The sequence below is a fragment of the Syngnathus leptorhynchus genome, chromosome 3 (genome assembly GCF_054491065.1).
Source record: "Syngnathus leptorhynchus isolate UIUO chromosome 3, UIUO_Slep, whole genome shotgun sequence".
Lineage (NCBI taxonomy): Eukaryota > Metazoa > Chordata > Actinopteri > Syngnathiformes > Syngnathidae > Syngnathus > Syngnathus leptorhynchus.
The window spans coordinates 20,539,030-20,553,849 of NC_141197.1; the positions used below are offsets into that span (position 1 = coordinate 20,539,030).

General features: G+C 46.9%; 1 protein-coding gene across 3 annotated transcripts in view; it reads left to right on the top strand.

The window, feature by feature from the left end:
- Positions 1 to 14,820, top strand: part of LOC147059742 (neural-cadherin) — a 102,213-nt gene that overhangs the window by 25,680 nt on the left and 61,713 nt on the right. For all 3 annotated transcript variants that reach the window (XM_085908220.1, XM_085908218.1, XM_085908219.1), the window contains 6 exons: positions 5,165 to 5,362; positions 5,849 to 6,074; positions 6,549 to 6,753; positions 7,844 to 7,955; positions 10,172 to 10,421; positions 13,195 to 13,337. In XM_085908220.1, coding sequence (XP_085764346.1) covers positions 5,165 to 5,362; positions 5,849 to 6,074; positions 6,549 to 6,753; positions 7,844 to 7,955; positions 10,172 to 10,421; positions 13,195 to 13,337 — 1,134 coding nt within the window. The remainder of the gene's footprint in view (positions 1 to 5,164; positions 5,363 to 5,848; positions 6,075 to 6,548; positions 6,754 to 7,843; positions 7,956 to 10,171; positions 10,422 to 13,194; positions 13,338 to 14,820) is intronic.

A 14,820-nucleotide genomic window follows, 5' to 3' on the forward strand; every position in this document is an offset into this window, starting at 1 on the left:
TGAACACGGCCCTAAAGTTCTGGAACGGCAAAGCCTGAAAACGTGACTGGCTTTGTTAAGCCATTGTCATTTCCGTGCAAAAAACAAATGGAGCAGTCGAGAACGGCGTATTTCACAAATTGTGATGATGGAGGCTTACCACTTCTATAAAAAGATGATAAATGGAAAAAGCAACACTTTTGCTGCAAGTAAGGCAGACGAAGAATGGTGCCAGAAAATTGCTGAACGTGTTGTTAACACATCAGCACCTATTTTAGGACTCGCTGGTTAATTTCTCACTGCTGAATGTAGTACATGTCGAAAATATTCAATTAAGTGTGATCGGCAAGATAAGATAAAATAAGCATTTAGTACCCGAGTCAAATCTGCCCAATAATGGGGGACTCGTTAGCATAATGCAAATCTAATTTAAAATGAAGTCGTGATTGATATACACCGATAGATTGAGGAATATTTAATTGATTCAATGTAGTGAAACGGACGTGGCAGCAAATCAGAGTCACGCAAAATGTAACCGCTTCACTTCTTTTCTTTTCTTGACGGACATTCTAAAGTTGCAAAGTCACGTCTTCAGCCTCAGCCGCCGTGATCTTGCCAGGTTAAATTTAGGAACACTGAAAATGCCACCTTTAGACTCAACACAGCTTGCTATGAAATTCATCTCTCTCGCTTCAGATGATGCTCAAATATTGCATAAATCCAACATTTGGACTTTCCCAGCTGTGAGAAAGTCCAACGTCGAGGCCGGAGCTCAGGATGTTTGAGAACGGCGGCGACAGATGCCTCCCTCGCAGCTCTCGCCGCCATCTTAACATCTGCCCTCAAAAATAAATAAATAAAAACAACCAAAAAAAAAAAGAAGCAAAAACATAAAGTTCCAAGTGTGACTCGTAATCCCGGCTGGATCTCATCATACTTTAATGGGATTGAGCTAATCTGGAGTGAAGAGGAATGACCTCATTTTAGCGACTGGGGGGGGGGGGGGGGGGGGCAACTCATAAAACATAACTATCTTGAGCCACTATTATTTTATTATATTTATTTTAAAAATATATATTTTTCCTCTTTTTCTGAGACCTATTTTTCAAGTATTTCTATTTTCCGAATGAAAGGCAGAATGTGATGACAAAAGTTGAAATTTCACTCTTTTTCTATTGTCCAATTTTGAAGTTATATGGAAGAAAACTTCTTTATTCTTCTAGGATTAGACAACTTTATAAATCCAACAAAAGTCTCTTTGTTCTTGTAAAAATTCCATTTGAAAAAAAGGCTTAGTTCTCATTGATTCATAGAAGTCTTTTTCTTAAAAAAAAAAAAAAACATGTTATTGCTGTTCTCATTGATTTCCAAGTCCTTGTCTTTAAAAAAAAAAAAAAAAACCCTGCTTTTGTTATCGCCCCACGACCAATTCTTTTTCCTTGAAAATGGGCAACTTTTGAATTCCACATAGTAGAGCACACTTTGAGAATCATCGCCCAAGTGCGCTTCAGTTTTCGGTTGACTTTTTGTTTTTCACTCCAAATCACTTTTGTTTTGATGAAGCTAATTAGCAATGAAAATCCAAAAGCTGTGTCTCATTTCTGATCACTTGAACTCTATTTTAATGCTACTTGCTGGAAAAAAACAACCGTCGGAGCCCACTTGCTAGTTACCTTTAATTGGTGTTAGGCTTATGAGAAAGAAAAAAAAATCTCATCACTCAGGAGTCCCGAGAGCATTAAAGGCGAGGTTAAAATTCTTGTTGCGTTGTCACTTCTGAAGCCGTAAATTGTAAACAATAACCAGTGAGCTCGTTTCAACAGGACCAATTAGGGAGGCTCAAACAAATGCTTGATTAAAAGACAAAGTCACTCAAGTGAATTGAAGTCAAGCAGATAGATAAAGCCGTCCGTCCTTGTTGTTCGTTAAGGACGTTGCTTGTTAAAGTTGCGTCACGGGCTGCACACAAATCATCCACCTATAGAAACACCTTCACTTTGATGCAGCGGCGTCAAACTCATTTTTGTAGTCATCGTTTTCCTTATTATGACTGTCAAGGCCTTCTATTATGTACAGCATATGCTACACAACAAATTGATGAACGATCACAGACTAGTAAAAACTGTTCAAACATTTTAAAAAGATGAATGGTAATTACAATTTTGGAAGTATTGACACAAGTTGATGCACAATCTGTCTTTGCGGGCCACCTAAAGTGACGTGGCGGGCCGTATCTGGCCCCCGGGCCGTATCTGGCCCCTGGGCCTTGGGTTTGACACCTATGCTTTAGCGTGTAGCAGTTTCAGGGCCGTTTCAGGACCTTCACGTCACTTCACGTCCTGACATCAAACTACTGCGGAGGTTTGATGTACCACCATGGTTTTGTTTGTCTTTTACCTCGTAGCCGCGTCTATTTTTAAGAATGCCGAGACGTAGCGTACAGCTAATGTTGAGTAGGAGCCCCATCAGCTATGCGTCAGCGGTGAACTGCCCTAGCATGAAGCCATTTGTGTCAATTTGAGCTCTGAAAATTGTCTTTGTTAAAATGACATTTCCGCCGTCAGCGCTTCATCAAAGCGCATTACAGATGGGAGCGACTTAGCTCTTTGTCATTCTCACTCAGAACATTTAATTAAGTGGCAACGCTGACGTCCATCTGTCCGTTGGTGTGTTTCCTTGCCTCCCTCCCTCCCTCCCTCCCTCCCATGCGTCAATTCTTCTCTCCTTCAGACCTGCCCGATGTGCTCGAGTTGACCTGCTGGGTGAAATTTTGCATTTGCTCTCTCTTGAGATATTCGGTGATTACATGTCTCTCTCGTTATCATTTTAAAAGCGCCGATACTGTAAGTGACATAGATGATATTAAATCAGGCCCTGGAATATTGAAATATGGGATATTTTGACTTCACAGAGTTCTTGGAATGTTCTCCAACCATAAGGAGATGCTACCACTTCCTCTTTGTCGCGGCATTGTCCCGACTTCTTCTTCACCTTCTCGTACTGACTTCTTCTGCTTCTCCTCCTTGTCCTCCTCCTCCTCCTTCTTCTTCTTCTCTGACTTCGCTTTGAGGTCAACGAATAAGGACTGCCTCCAGAGCAGCTGCTCGGCCTCCAGCTGCATTCACTCGAGTAGGAATAACGTAACCAAAAAATAAACGTCCACGTACTTTTTTTGGAACATCCGTGTCAACGAATGTTGGCAATGTGCTCACTTTTGTAAAACGGATGTTAAAGTCATGCTACTTTGAGGGAAACCACCAAACGCCGCCTTTGTGCATGCTTGTCCCGGCTCTGGTTGGGTTCAAAATGTGAAACGGTTTGTGCGGAAAAAAAAAGAGGAAAAGTGGCTTTTTCGCTCTGAAGCAAACTACAAAATGTATCAAAGTGTACCAAATGTACTGGATAAACTCAAATAATCTCAAATAATATAGTATATGTAACGTAACAATGGCTGCGAGCTTGTTGTTGGAGCTGATGTCGGCCTCGCTCTCTCTCGCACGCATTGTGACAAGACGCAGCCTCGCACCGACAAGCGTGTGACTTCTCCCCCGAGTCCGGTCACTAAGCATCTAATCGGCCAATCGGATGGCTGGCCCGTCGTCTCGCACGTGAGGTTTGTGAGGCCAAGCGTGATGACTCCAGGACGGCGCTACACTTCCCGTAACCTTTGACCCCGGTCCTCATTTTTCTCAATGTGCCTCTCTGACATGTCATGTGTGAGGCTATGTGTATTTACAATCTGATTCTTGGTGGATTGTGTTGATCGATTAGGAATAGCTTCTCTTCTGCCCCGTAAAGCCGCATTGTCCTTTTTAGCCAATTCATTTAGCAGTCTGCAATAATCACAGGGCTGAGGATACGAGACAGTGTCGTGCTTCCTTTTATCTTCATTGCTTCTTTACTGTCAATGCTTTGTTTCCTCTTGTCCTTCCTCTTGTGTTTCTATAACAACCGCCGGGTCAGTTTCTCTCGCAGCCTTGTGCCGCCTCCGTCGACTATGCGTTCGCCAACACGCGCACACACGGACACGGACACACACACACGGCCACGGCCAGCTATCTAGACACATAACAGCAACATGTTGCCTGATTGCACCTGCTCACTGTCAAAATGCTCCGTGTGGCTCTCAACAGTCACGCACGCACAAGCCGTGTTAACACAACATGTCAAAAGCTCTCAAAGCAACTCTGCATCACAATGATGAGAATGTGTGTGTGTCCTTGATTACGTGGACCCTTTGCTTCTCACGCACCATCAATGCGATTCAAGTGTGTGCGTGCGTGCGTGGAAATGTCTTTCTACCTCGGTGGGCCGCAACCACTGATTGTGCTCTGTGGGCCCAGAGAAAAATGCTCTCCAATGAGCTCCTTGCACCCTCTTGTCCACGATTGCCGTTGATGGAAGAGCAGATAACGTCTGATTGCGACGACTTGCCGGGATGCGTCCGCAAGGAGCCCAAAGAGGGAAGAAAAGGGCCCACAAAGGCCACGTTCGAATAGCGAAAAGTGATAAAAGGTGCGCTTAGGCGCCGAGACGCAGATATACAACTTTTTGGGTGTCAAAGGAAGGCTCGTGTTAGCGTCTTAAAGTTTCAAGTTAACTGTAGAAGTCAATCAAAAAGGGCCGGCTCAGTGTGGATTGCTGACATTTTATAAAAAGTGACTGGAGGTGCTGAAATCCATTTATCTCCCGCAGAGGGAAACAAGAAATAAATCCAAAGGAACGCCTTCTCTTTTCCTGCAGCCCATGCAAAAAACATTTTTCTTTCTTTTCCTTCGACAGCTTTACAGTAGCTCGCATTCAATGATCCAATGTCCGGCCCATATACGTCGTTTCTCAAGCCTGCTTGAGGATATGAAATTTGGCTTTCCAGACTAGAACATGGAACATTCTGCAAAAGGATCATTTTGTTGACTGAGCCCAAATCACTTCAACCTTTTAAAAAGGGAGTTTTTGACTTGAGCAAAGCGTCGGTGGTTCATTGCAAGCAAATTTTGCTTCAAGTTGGCCACTGTGCTTCAAGTTCTTGAATTTTCTTCTTTCCAAAAGATCCAAATGTTATCCATGCACATTTATTATTTGTATTTATTTTTAACAAAAATAAAAACGTTATTATTGATTATTATCTATTATTATTTATTTACTTTATAATTGATTATATATGATTATATTTCCCGACGGGCAGGTTCGGACTGGTACCCGGTGCGAGTGGAATTAACGGTGACGGACGTGAACGACAACGTTCCCGAATGGCGCATGGTCCCGGAGCCGTACCTGGCCGTGGTGTCGCCCGCCGCCGCCGCCGGCTCGCTGGTCTACCAGCTGCACGCCCAGGACGGCGACGAGGGCCTCAACGGCGACGTGGAGTTCTTCCTGGCGGACGGTAAGACACCACGGGTGTTGAAATTGTTTTCAGGTTTCACATTTAGATGAGTTTCAAGCTTGGCTGAGGCCAGACAGCCTTCCTTTTTCCTACCAGCTTGCTTCTTGGAAATTCCCTCACACGCGTCAAAGTCTCCTCGATTTGTTGACGAGCTGTCCGTCAAGTGGACGTTGACGGGCGGCCGACTGGCGCTTTTTCTCATGCGCCTGGCTTTGTCGCAAGATTCCGCCGCACATGCAACTTCAACGTGACTTGGCAGAATGAGACTTTTTATACAAAGAGCAGAAGAAGAGACCTTAATTGTCCCCCAAGGGGACGTGACTCTTTTCTACCGGCTCCGCGTACACACAGAAAATCAATCAAAGTGCAGCCGGATTTCTTTTGGGGACACCTTTTGCTCTTCACAAAACGTTAATTGACCAATGTTCCGTTCTTCACAGACTCGACTTGAATGTTGAGAAGCATCCTTCCTTCCCTTTTGTCCAGGTGGGGACGGGCGCTTCGAGGTGGAGCGCAAAAGCGGCCAGGTGCGCACCACCGGCTTGCCGCTGCAGCGCGACCGCGAGTACCTGCTGACGGTGGTGGCCGCCGACCGGCTGGGCGCCCGCAGCGTCCCCGCCGTGCTGTCGGTGGTGGCGGGGCCCCGAGCGCCGCAGTTCGCCAACGCCTCCTTCACCGTCGCCGTCCCGGAGAACACGCCCGAGGGACAGCCGTGAGTACGCACGCGCCCAGGACCGCGCTGGAATGGCGAGCCGAACCTTTCCATCAAGCGTTTTGTGAAGACTTGACTTTGATTTTCCCTGGCCGGGGTGACAACAAGAGCGCTCCGCCGCCACGGTGGCCTTCGACGCCTTTAACAAGCAGCACAAAAGTGATTACTGCACGGCCGCTATTGATTTACACAGCGAGAAACAAAAGGTTGCACGACAAAGGCAGGACGCCCTTTTATGGTGTGTTAGATCATGTTTATTGGCGCACACACAAAGTTTGCTGTGACAGCAAGCGTTCTCGGCTCGCTCTCATTATCGCTGGCGTTAATCGTTTGGATTTCAAACCAGTGTTTACAGTTGCTGCCGAGGTTTCCAAATAAAGTTGTGCTTGAAAATAAAGGTGATCCGTCCAAAATGAGGGAATTAGGCTCGTTCATATTTCGCCATCATCTGATCTCATCCCTCGGCGCGGGCAGGTTCCTGGCGGCGACGGCCGTCTCCTTCCAGAAGAAGGCCATCAGCTACAGCCTGCTCATCAACCCCAGCAGCCTGTTCTCCATCTCGCCCGAGGACGGCCAAATCAGCCTGACCCGGCCCGTGGACTACGAGAGCGACCAGCACCGCTACCTGTTGCTGGTGCGAGCCGGCGAGGGTCAGGACGGCATGAGCAGCGCCGCCGAGGTATCCTCTACGTCCCATCCCTTCCTCACATGCTTTCTTGCCATATCGCTGCTTGCTTGCTTGCTTGCTAGATTTGCTAGATGCTTGGTCAATAGCTTTATGTTAGCTACGTAGCTCGGTTAGTTGGATGGTAGTTTGTTACTCAGTTGTTGGATTACTTGTGAGTGAGTGAGTGAGTGAGTGAGTGAGTGAGTGAGTGAGTGAGTGAGTGAGTGAGTGAGTGAGTGAGTGAGTGAGTGAGTGAGTGAGTGAGTGAGTGAGTGAGTTTGTTCCACGATTGGTTGATGAGTTAATGAGTGTTTGGGTCGTGACAGAAAGACAGACGGTTACAGTACAGTGGTTAGATATTGCTTACACGTGGACTATTTATTGATACAGGCATACTTCTTGCTGACTGTTATTCCAGCTACATTGATTTGTGGTTTGTGGCCGAGCGCGACCACGTGTCAGGTAGCGACAGCGGCGGCGGCGGCCTGCTGTCTGAGCTGGGCTCATTTCCGCCCGCCTCTCCTTTCAATTCCGTGCGACCGCAATCACGCCATGTACGAGTCTTTGCGTGCTCCCCGCACAGGAACACGCACACAACAGCCAACAAAGCGCTGGCATCCACACAAACACACAAATCACCTCAGGGACTCGACATGGTGGGATTTTTTTTTTTTATTGTCCATCTTTCCGGCTGATATTTACAAAAGGATTTACTGATATTACAGAATTTCATCGTACCGACCGGGAATTAATGTCAGCGCTGTTTACACACACTGGCGCACGCGCGTGTGTGTGTGTGTGTGTGTGTGTGTGTGTGTGTGTGTGTGTGTGTGTGTGTGTGTGTGTGTGTGTGTGTGTGTGTGTGTGTGTGTGTGTGAGTGAGAATGATGAAGGCTGGTGCATCTGCAAGACAAAAATGTAGTTTACTACACAAGGTCCCTCATGACCACATTTGACACGCACGCACATCTGGAGTTCCCCGAAGTAGCTTTAAATGACGTAACTCATGAAGTTCTCCGAAGTGATCTTATTGGTAGCTTTACATGACGTAACTCTTGATTGTTACGTGGGACTTTGGAGTAATTTCAAACCATGTCCCCAGGTGCGAGTCATCATCATGGATGAGAACGACTGCGTTCCGGAATTCCTGCAGTCCATCTACAGCAAGGACGGCGTTGCCGAAACCGTCATGACAGCCACGTCACTCCTTCAAGGTGTGTACCGGGCGGGGCGGGGGCATCTATGTTTTCCAAGCACTGTCATCTTGCAAATTGGAACTCAAGCTTCTTCAAAATGGCCTTTTCCCCACTCCGCGAGGGGGCGCTGCTGAGCGAGTCTTGGATGATCAAAGCCCAAGACCAAGCCAACTGTCGGCGCCGTTGGCGGCCGCAGAGCTTTGTCGCCACGACGACGGTCGGCAAACAGCTTGCGTGCCGGCTGGCCGGCAAAGAGCAAATTTATAAGATGGAAATTGATATTTTGATGATTGCTTGTAAAAGAAGAAAGAGCTTTCTTTCCCCCGTTGATGTCAACAATGTGACAACACTTGGAACGCCCTCCACTGTTATCCTGCCATGTTTGACGCACACAGCTTTTGCCTCTGCACACTCGACAGATAGAGTGCGGCGCTTGAGTGTTTTTTTTTTTTAGGTTTGCTTTTCTTCGGGAGCCAAAAAGGCTCCCGGGAGCTCCGCTGCACGATAGCGCATGCGTGACGCCACGCACCAGACATCAAGCAGACAAAAGAGCCAAAGCCACGGCGGTGTGCTGCGGGCACCGCTACAATCGCTGGCTTCAAGTGACAAATGTCAATAACTTCAATCTCTACCTGGACTGCGCCATAAACACATGGGCCGCTATTACGATACTAAAACTTTTAGCTGAATGAATGATACTTTTGAATACTTGTTTCTTCTCATGCTAGCTGCCGGGCTTAAATAAATTAAGGAAAAAAAAAATGTGTGAGCTCGGCTGGTGTACCTTGGGAGGTGGAAAAGGTAGGGGAGAGGAGCTTGTTCCAATGGAGTACAAATACACACACACACATATATATCTCACTCCATCATGTCACGTCTTGGCAAAGAAAAAGCAACTTCTTGCACAAATGTGGTTTCCATGGCGATTGGAGCCTCCTGCAGCGTCCCCCATCAGGCAACGTCTTTTGAGCAATACAAGACAGACACACACACACACACACGCACACAATGCTGACTAATGGGCGCAGCACGAGCTCGTTGATGAATGAACAATTGACTTTTTTTTTTCCCCCTTCAATGGGACGAGCGTCTTTGCGCCGGTTAGCGTCGAGGGTCGGGCTCGCTAAGAAAAAAAGCTCATCAACAAACTTAATCACGTCAAATCCAATAATCAATAAGGCACAAATTGAAACTTTTAACGACCTTGACAACCCCCATTCGGCCTTTTTTTTTTTTTTTTTGTCCCTTAAAAGACGACAAAGAATTGTTGCGCTTTTTGTCTGGATTGTCATACAAGTGAAAAAAGAAGCCAGGCACATCGAGAGGAAGATGAAAACTTGGTGACTATTTGTGTAAATCATCGGGTTGTGATTTTCTTTTTAAATCAGGCACCTTCAAATAAATCACTTCATAAAAGTAAAGCAAATGATTATTCGGAGGCTCATAAAAGGTGTCACTTGCGTTGTGTCCCCGTGCAGCAGCAGCAGCGCAATTACAGAATCAAACAAATGGAAAAAGAGAATGCCACTTCATAAAGCCGCCTTTAATAAAAGCGTCTGATCATTTACTAGGATGCTCCATTTGAAGCATTTTTTATTTGGATCCCCCCCCCCCCCAACTGCCAGAGGCCTCGACGGCAATAAAGCAGCGCGAGTCACGTCCCGTTTATTCAAATGCAAAGTAAGATAAATTGGAGAATGGAGAGTTTGACGCCGAGTGAAAAAAGTTCTCGTTAGCGGAAAATATGCTTGCTCATGTCCCTGGTGGCGCGCGGCCTTTCCGCAAGGCAATCACTTTGCCGCTCGACCCGCATGGATTCCCAATGAGTCCCATCCAAACACGCTCGCTCGCTCGCTCGAGCCCGACAATTAGTTGATTGGACGTCGTACCGTGCGCAATTAGCGCTTTTGCTAACACAACTTGGTTTGGATCAACAGGGAACTTTCTCTCCACTGTTAAATAGGAACTTGGCTGTCTTGGCAGTTGGCTTAGCGTGTGTCAACGACTATTAGCGGCAAACTGATAAAAGTTTTTATTTAAAAAAAATCATTTTCTTTCTATCCACTGTAAAATATGAAGCGGAACTTGGTCATTTTAGCAGTTAGCTTTGCATGTGCCAACCGCTGTTAGCAGCAAACTAATCAAAGTTGGGGTTTTTTTTTTTCTCGTTGTTTTCTTTCTCTTAAGTGTAAAAAACATCAAATATGTAAAAATTGTCGTTTTTGTGTCCCCAGTTTCTGCCAGCGACTGCGATTCGGAGAAGAATGCGGAGCTGACGTATTACACGCTGAGCCCCGACTTCACCGTGTCGCCGCACGGCACCATCTTCCCGGCCGGGCCTCTGGACTACGAGAGGCCCAACCACCTGTACGAGTTTGTGGTGATGGCGGTGGACAAGGGCGAGGTGGCTCGCACCGGCACGGCCACCGTCAGGGTGCGCATGGCCAACGTCAACGACGAGCCGCCCGACTTCTCGCAGCACGTGTGAGTAGCGCCACGCGCCGTCCCTGACGTAATTATTAGTTTGGGAGGGGACCGACCGACAGACAGACAGACAGGCAGACAGACAAGCGTCATTGTCTGCCGCTCGCTCGTAGAGGCCCTGACAAAAAGCGAAAACACCAGCGTGGCTTTTGGGAACGTGCCAAGGTTATCATGATTAACAATAATTCAGCAAATCATTACAACGGAAAAAAGCTTTATCATGTACTCGAAGCAAAATAGCAACAAAAAAAACCAAATACTTGAAAATGTTTTGGGGTTTTTATGCATGAGCTTTTGCCATATATTTATGACTATTTATTCAGGTATCACTGGAAATAAATAAAACACAATCTCGACTCAAATTAGCGTACGAATATTGTGCAAGGTCTCGTCCTCAATGCGACGTTTTGTCAGGCTGCAGTGACATTTTCCGTTTGAATTGTGGATTTTGTCGTTTTTTTATAACTCATTCAGTGCCATTGACGGTTATAGACGTCAAATGTATTCATTGGGTGTGAATGAGTTAACCGCTGAAAAACAAAGACTAAAAATAGTCCAGACATGAAGAAAGTAATCCAACTAAAGTGAAGCATTTGCGAAAATTAAATAAAACGAATAAAATAAGGATTAAAAAATAACAATGACAGCAATCTGCTAGCAAGTAGCTTGAAAATGGACAAAAATGAGACAAAACACCTGCTGCCACTTGAGTTGATAGACACACACACACACACACACACACAGAAAAGAGACAGCAAAAAGCAATAAGCAAAGCAATAAAAAGAGCTTCTGCGTGTTACTGGCAAGGCGTCATGATGGACCTTTTATTTATTTATTTATTTATTTATTTATTTATTTTGGTGGTGGTGGGTGGGTGGGGGTACACGCGTCGGTGACAGCAAGGAGTCGAGAGGCGTCAGCGTGCGTCCGTCTTGGCCGACGGCGTCGCTTTGAGCTGTCGCTCCTTTCCTCCCACCCGGCGCCGACGGGCTGCCGTCGCTGCGTGGCTTGCCAATTTGCAGCTGTTGCCTTGGCAACCGCAACAAAATCATTTTCATTCATCCAAAGTTGGAGAAAGAAAAGAGGCATCCCTCTCCACTTCCTAAATGTCACCTTTGTGATCAAAGTCTCCAATGCGGCCGGCAAGGTTTGTCTCCGACGAGAGGCCATTGACAAAAATCCAAATTTCAAACCTTATCCCAGAGTCATCTCAATTTCAAGCATCTTGGACATTTTCCGTATTTTTGCCACGTATCAAAGCAAAAACACAATTAGCGTCAATGCGCTGGCTTCAGACGAAACGCCGACCCAACATTTTTCACCTCGCATCCCCATTAGAGTCCAAACAAATTTGAAGCAAACACACTTTTGGGAATAATTATCCCGCGTGGAAGGAAGCAAGCTCACGTTTGATTTCAGCGTCGCTCGGATCAAGGGCAAAATCGATCGGCTCTCTTTGACTAACAAGAGAAATTTCAAGTTAAGGGATTATCGCTCCACGTGGAAAGCAAAAATGTGCTGATTGCAACGCGCTTGACATCAATCGACTCTCAGCAGCAGCCACAATTCCCTTGTTTTGCGCCAAGCTTATCTTCTGAAAAGCAAAAAAAAGGACTGACTTGAGCTCACGTGGCGCTAACGAGCGAAAATTCCGCAATCCAACAATCCAACGCCTGTTGCTTGAGAACTCGCGGGAGGAGGGGGTCCAGATGAATGGCGCAATCACACCCCCCCCCCCTGCTTCCACTCCTCCCCTCCCTTTTTTCGAATTGTAGGCCAGTCATCGCCAGCTAACCACCGTCCTCCAATTCCACAAAGCAAATCAAGTCAATAATTAAATTCACTAATTAATTTCCGCGGGCCTGCGGGAGGCTTCTCTTTTCTGCGAGCTGAGGCGGCGTGCGGAGAAAACAAAGTTGCACGCACGAGGAAAAAAAAAAAAGGAGGTTAAAAAGTAATTAATGTGTGCTGGTGTATGTCCGAGGTGCTTTTCATTTGATTGCAACATCGATCAGAACAAATTGGAGACGTGCCGAGGGTCCAAAACGGCGCCGGCCGGCCGGCCTGGCCGCGTGGAGCCGACCTGATTGAAGTTTGCGTCCGTCCGTCCGCTCGCTAAAATACGACTCTATTCACGTCCGAGGCCAGGTCGTTGCGCCGTCGAGTCGGATTAACCTGGCGGACCTTGAGCGTGACTCTTCAAAATGGCGGCGCTCTTTTCCAGCTAGAAATACTCTGCGGACTGAGATAACGAAGGGGGGGGGGGGGGGGCACAATTACTATTAACATTATTTCCAAGTAAATCCACCAAACGGCGTGCAAGTGTGAGTTTTTGCAGCCAGGTAGAGAGAGCGCTGTTAGCCCACTGCGAGCTTTGTTCTTTCCAACTATCTTCTTCACAGCACTCCTGTTGACATAGCGCAGCAGGAAATAGTCAAACGCCTGAAAAAAAGACTTCTAACGTTTGCCGAGGCTTGTTGCACGCATTCCGAGAAGAGTTTTACTTGCAGACTCAATCTGGACTGGGAAACGATGCTTAAGTGAGAGGGAGCGACCCCAGACGTAGAGCGAATGACCTGACATTTGACGCTCAACCTGACTGAATGACCAGTCGGCCACATGGCCCAATAAAAACGGAACAAATTCCCGACGATGCTTCTGTCGTTATCGGCCTTTATGCCGTAAATAAATAAAGAGATAAAAACGTTATGAAAACAAATAAATAAATGAAGATATGAGTTTGTCAAGGATGGTTGCGTCTTTTCTCTTTCAGCTACCGGACGTTCGTGTCGGAGGACGCCGGGCCCAACACGTTGGTGGCGACCGTGCTGGCCAAGGATCCCGACGGAGACGGCATCACCTACCGCATCGCCTCGGGAAACCAGGAGGGCAACTTTGTTATCGACAGCCAAAAAGGTAGGAAATGTTTTGCCTTCTTCTGACGAGGACGCACGCTTCGTTCCGCTCTCTCGCCCGGGCGTGTTGAAATTCTGACAGCTTGCGTGGCGCAGACTTTGAAATAATCAGCAGCGTGCAGCCAGACAAGCGTTTCCTTGCATATTCTCTCACAAAGACGACAAAACGACGTCTGAATTTTATTGCGGCGAGCAAAGGGGCTGGTTTGGAATCTCGGTCAGGGGAAGCGGGGCGGCGGGATCTGCAACCAAATCATCCGATTCCGGCCTCACAATTCACGTCATGGGAGGCAAATGCTGTCATAAATAAACTTCGGGCTTACTTGAAGAAAATGTTTGTTCATTTTTTATGCCACTCTTTTCAATCAATCAGTTCCGCTATTGGGTGGCATTTTATAGTGCAGGTGTACCTAATGTTGTGTCCGGAGAAGCTAACATTGATTGAATGAGCATAATGAACATTGCGCTCCCTTTGTTGGGACCTTTGACTCGCAGACAGGCAAGGTGACACGCGAGCGAGGTCCGTCAGGCGCTCCGCCGACGAGCTCACTATTTGCTCTCTAAAATGATTTTTTGATCATCTCATAATTGACGCGGAGCACATCGGACTCCTCCCTCTTTTACCGCTGATGGTGATGGAACACCTTGATTGCGTTGCACGTAAACATAAACACACAATCTTCGATCTTTCCAAGGGCAGCAATTTACGCTTACAATTTGCTTGTAAGTCAGCCCAAAAAATACTACAGTGGCTTTGTGGCAGATTTAAGGGGGCCATTAAGATGGCAACGGCTCGGTCAATATGATGATCAGGCTTTCCGATTACAAGCGCTAAATAAACGGGCGGCGACGGCGGCGGCTGCCAATAAAGCGTCTTCTCCGCTCGCCGTGCCACATTGTGTTCCGGGAGTGCAAACGAGCCAAGTTGAAATGGGAATTTGGAGTGGACGGGCGGGCTGTATAGTTCAACAAATGACTCCTGCCGCATCAGAGCCGACGTCCCGGTGACGCTTGTGGTCTTAACCGGAGCCAAATCCCCCGCTGGCCTCCCTTCGTCCGCGACTGCATTTTGGGGTTCCCTCCCGGCTTTTTCTCTTGCTGGCAAATGACGCTCTGTCTGTGGTTATGGCTTTTGACTTGATCATATTTCCAAACGTTTCCTTGCTCGGACTGACCGAGATCAACTCGAGCGGCGCGAGTGCGAGCGTGAACCGAGATGAGAGAAAAAAAAAAAAAAACGACCGTGAGCCGAACGACTCAAGTCGGACTTGAAGCAAATGACCCTGAACTGGCTCTAAATGACTGGATAATGGCAGCAGACGGAGACCAAACGACTCCAGAGTGCGCACTTAGATGGAGTGCCTTGACTCAGGTGGAGTTGTTTTTTTGTGCGTGTGTTCAAATCAAAGTGCGAGCATAGAAAGCTTGTTGTCTCACTGTCGGCGCTTGTTGTTTCACTGTCGGCATGACTTTCTTGGAATTTT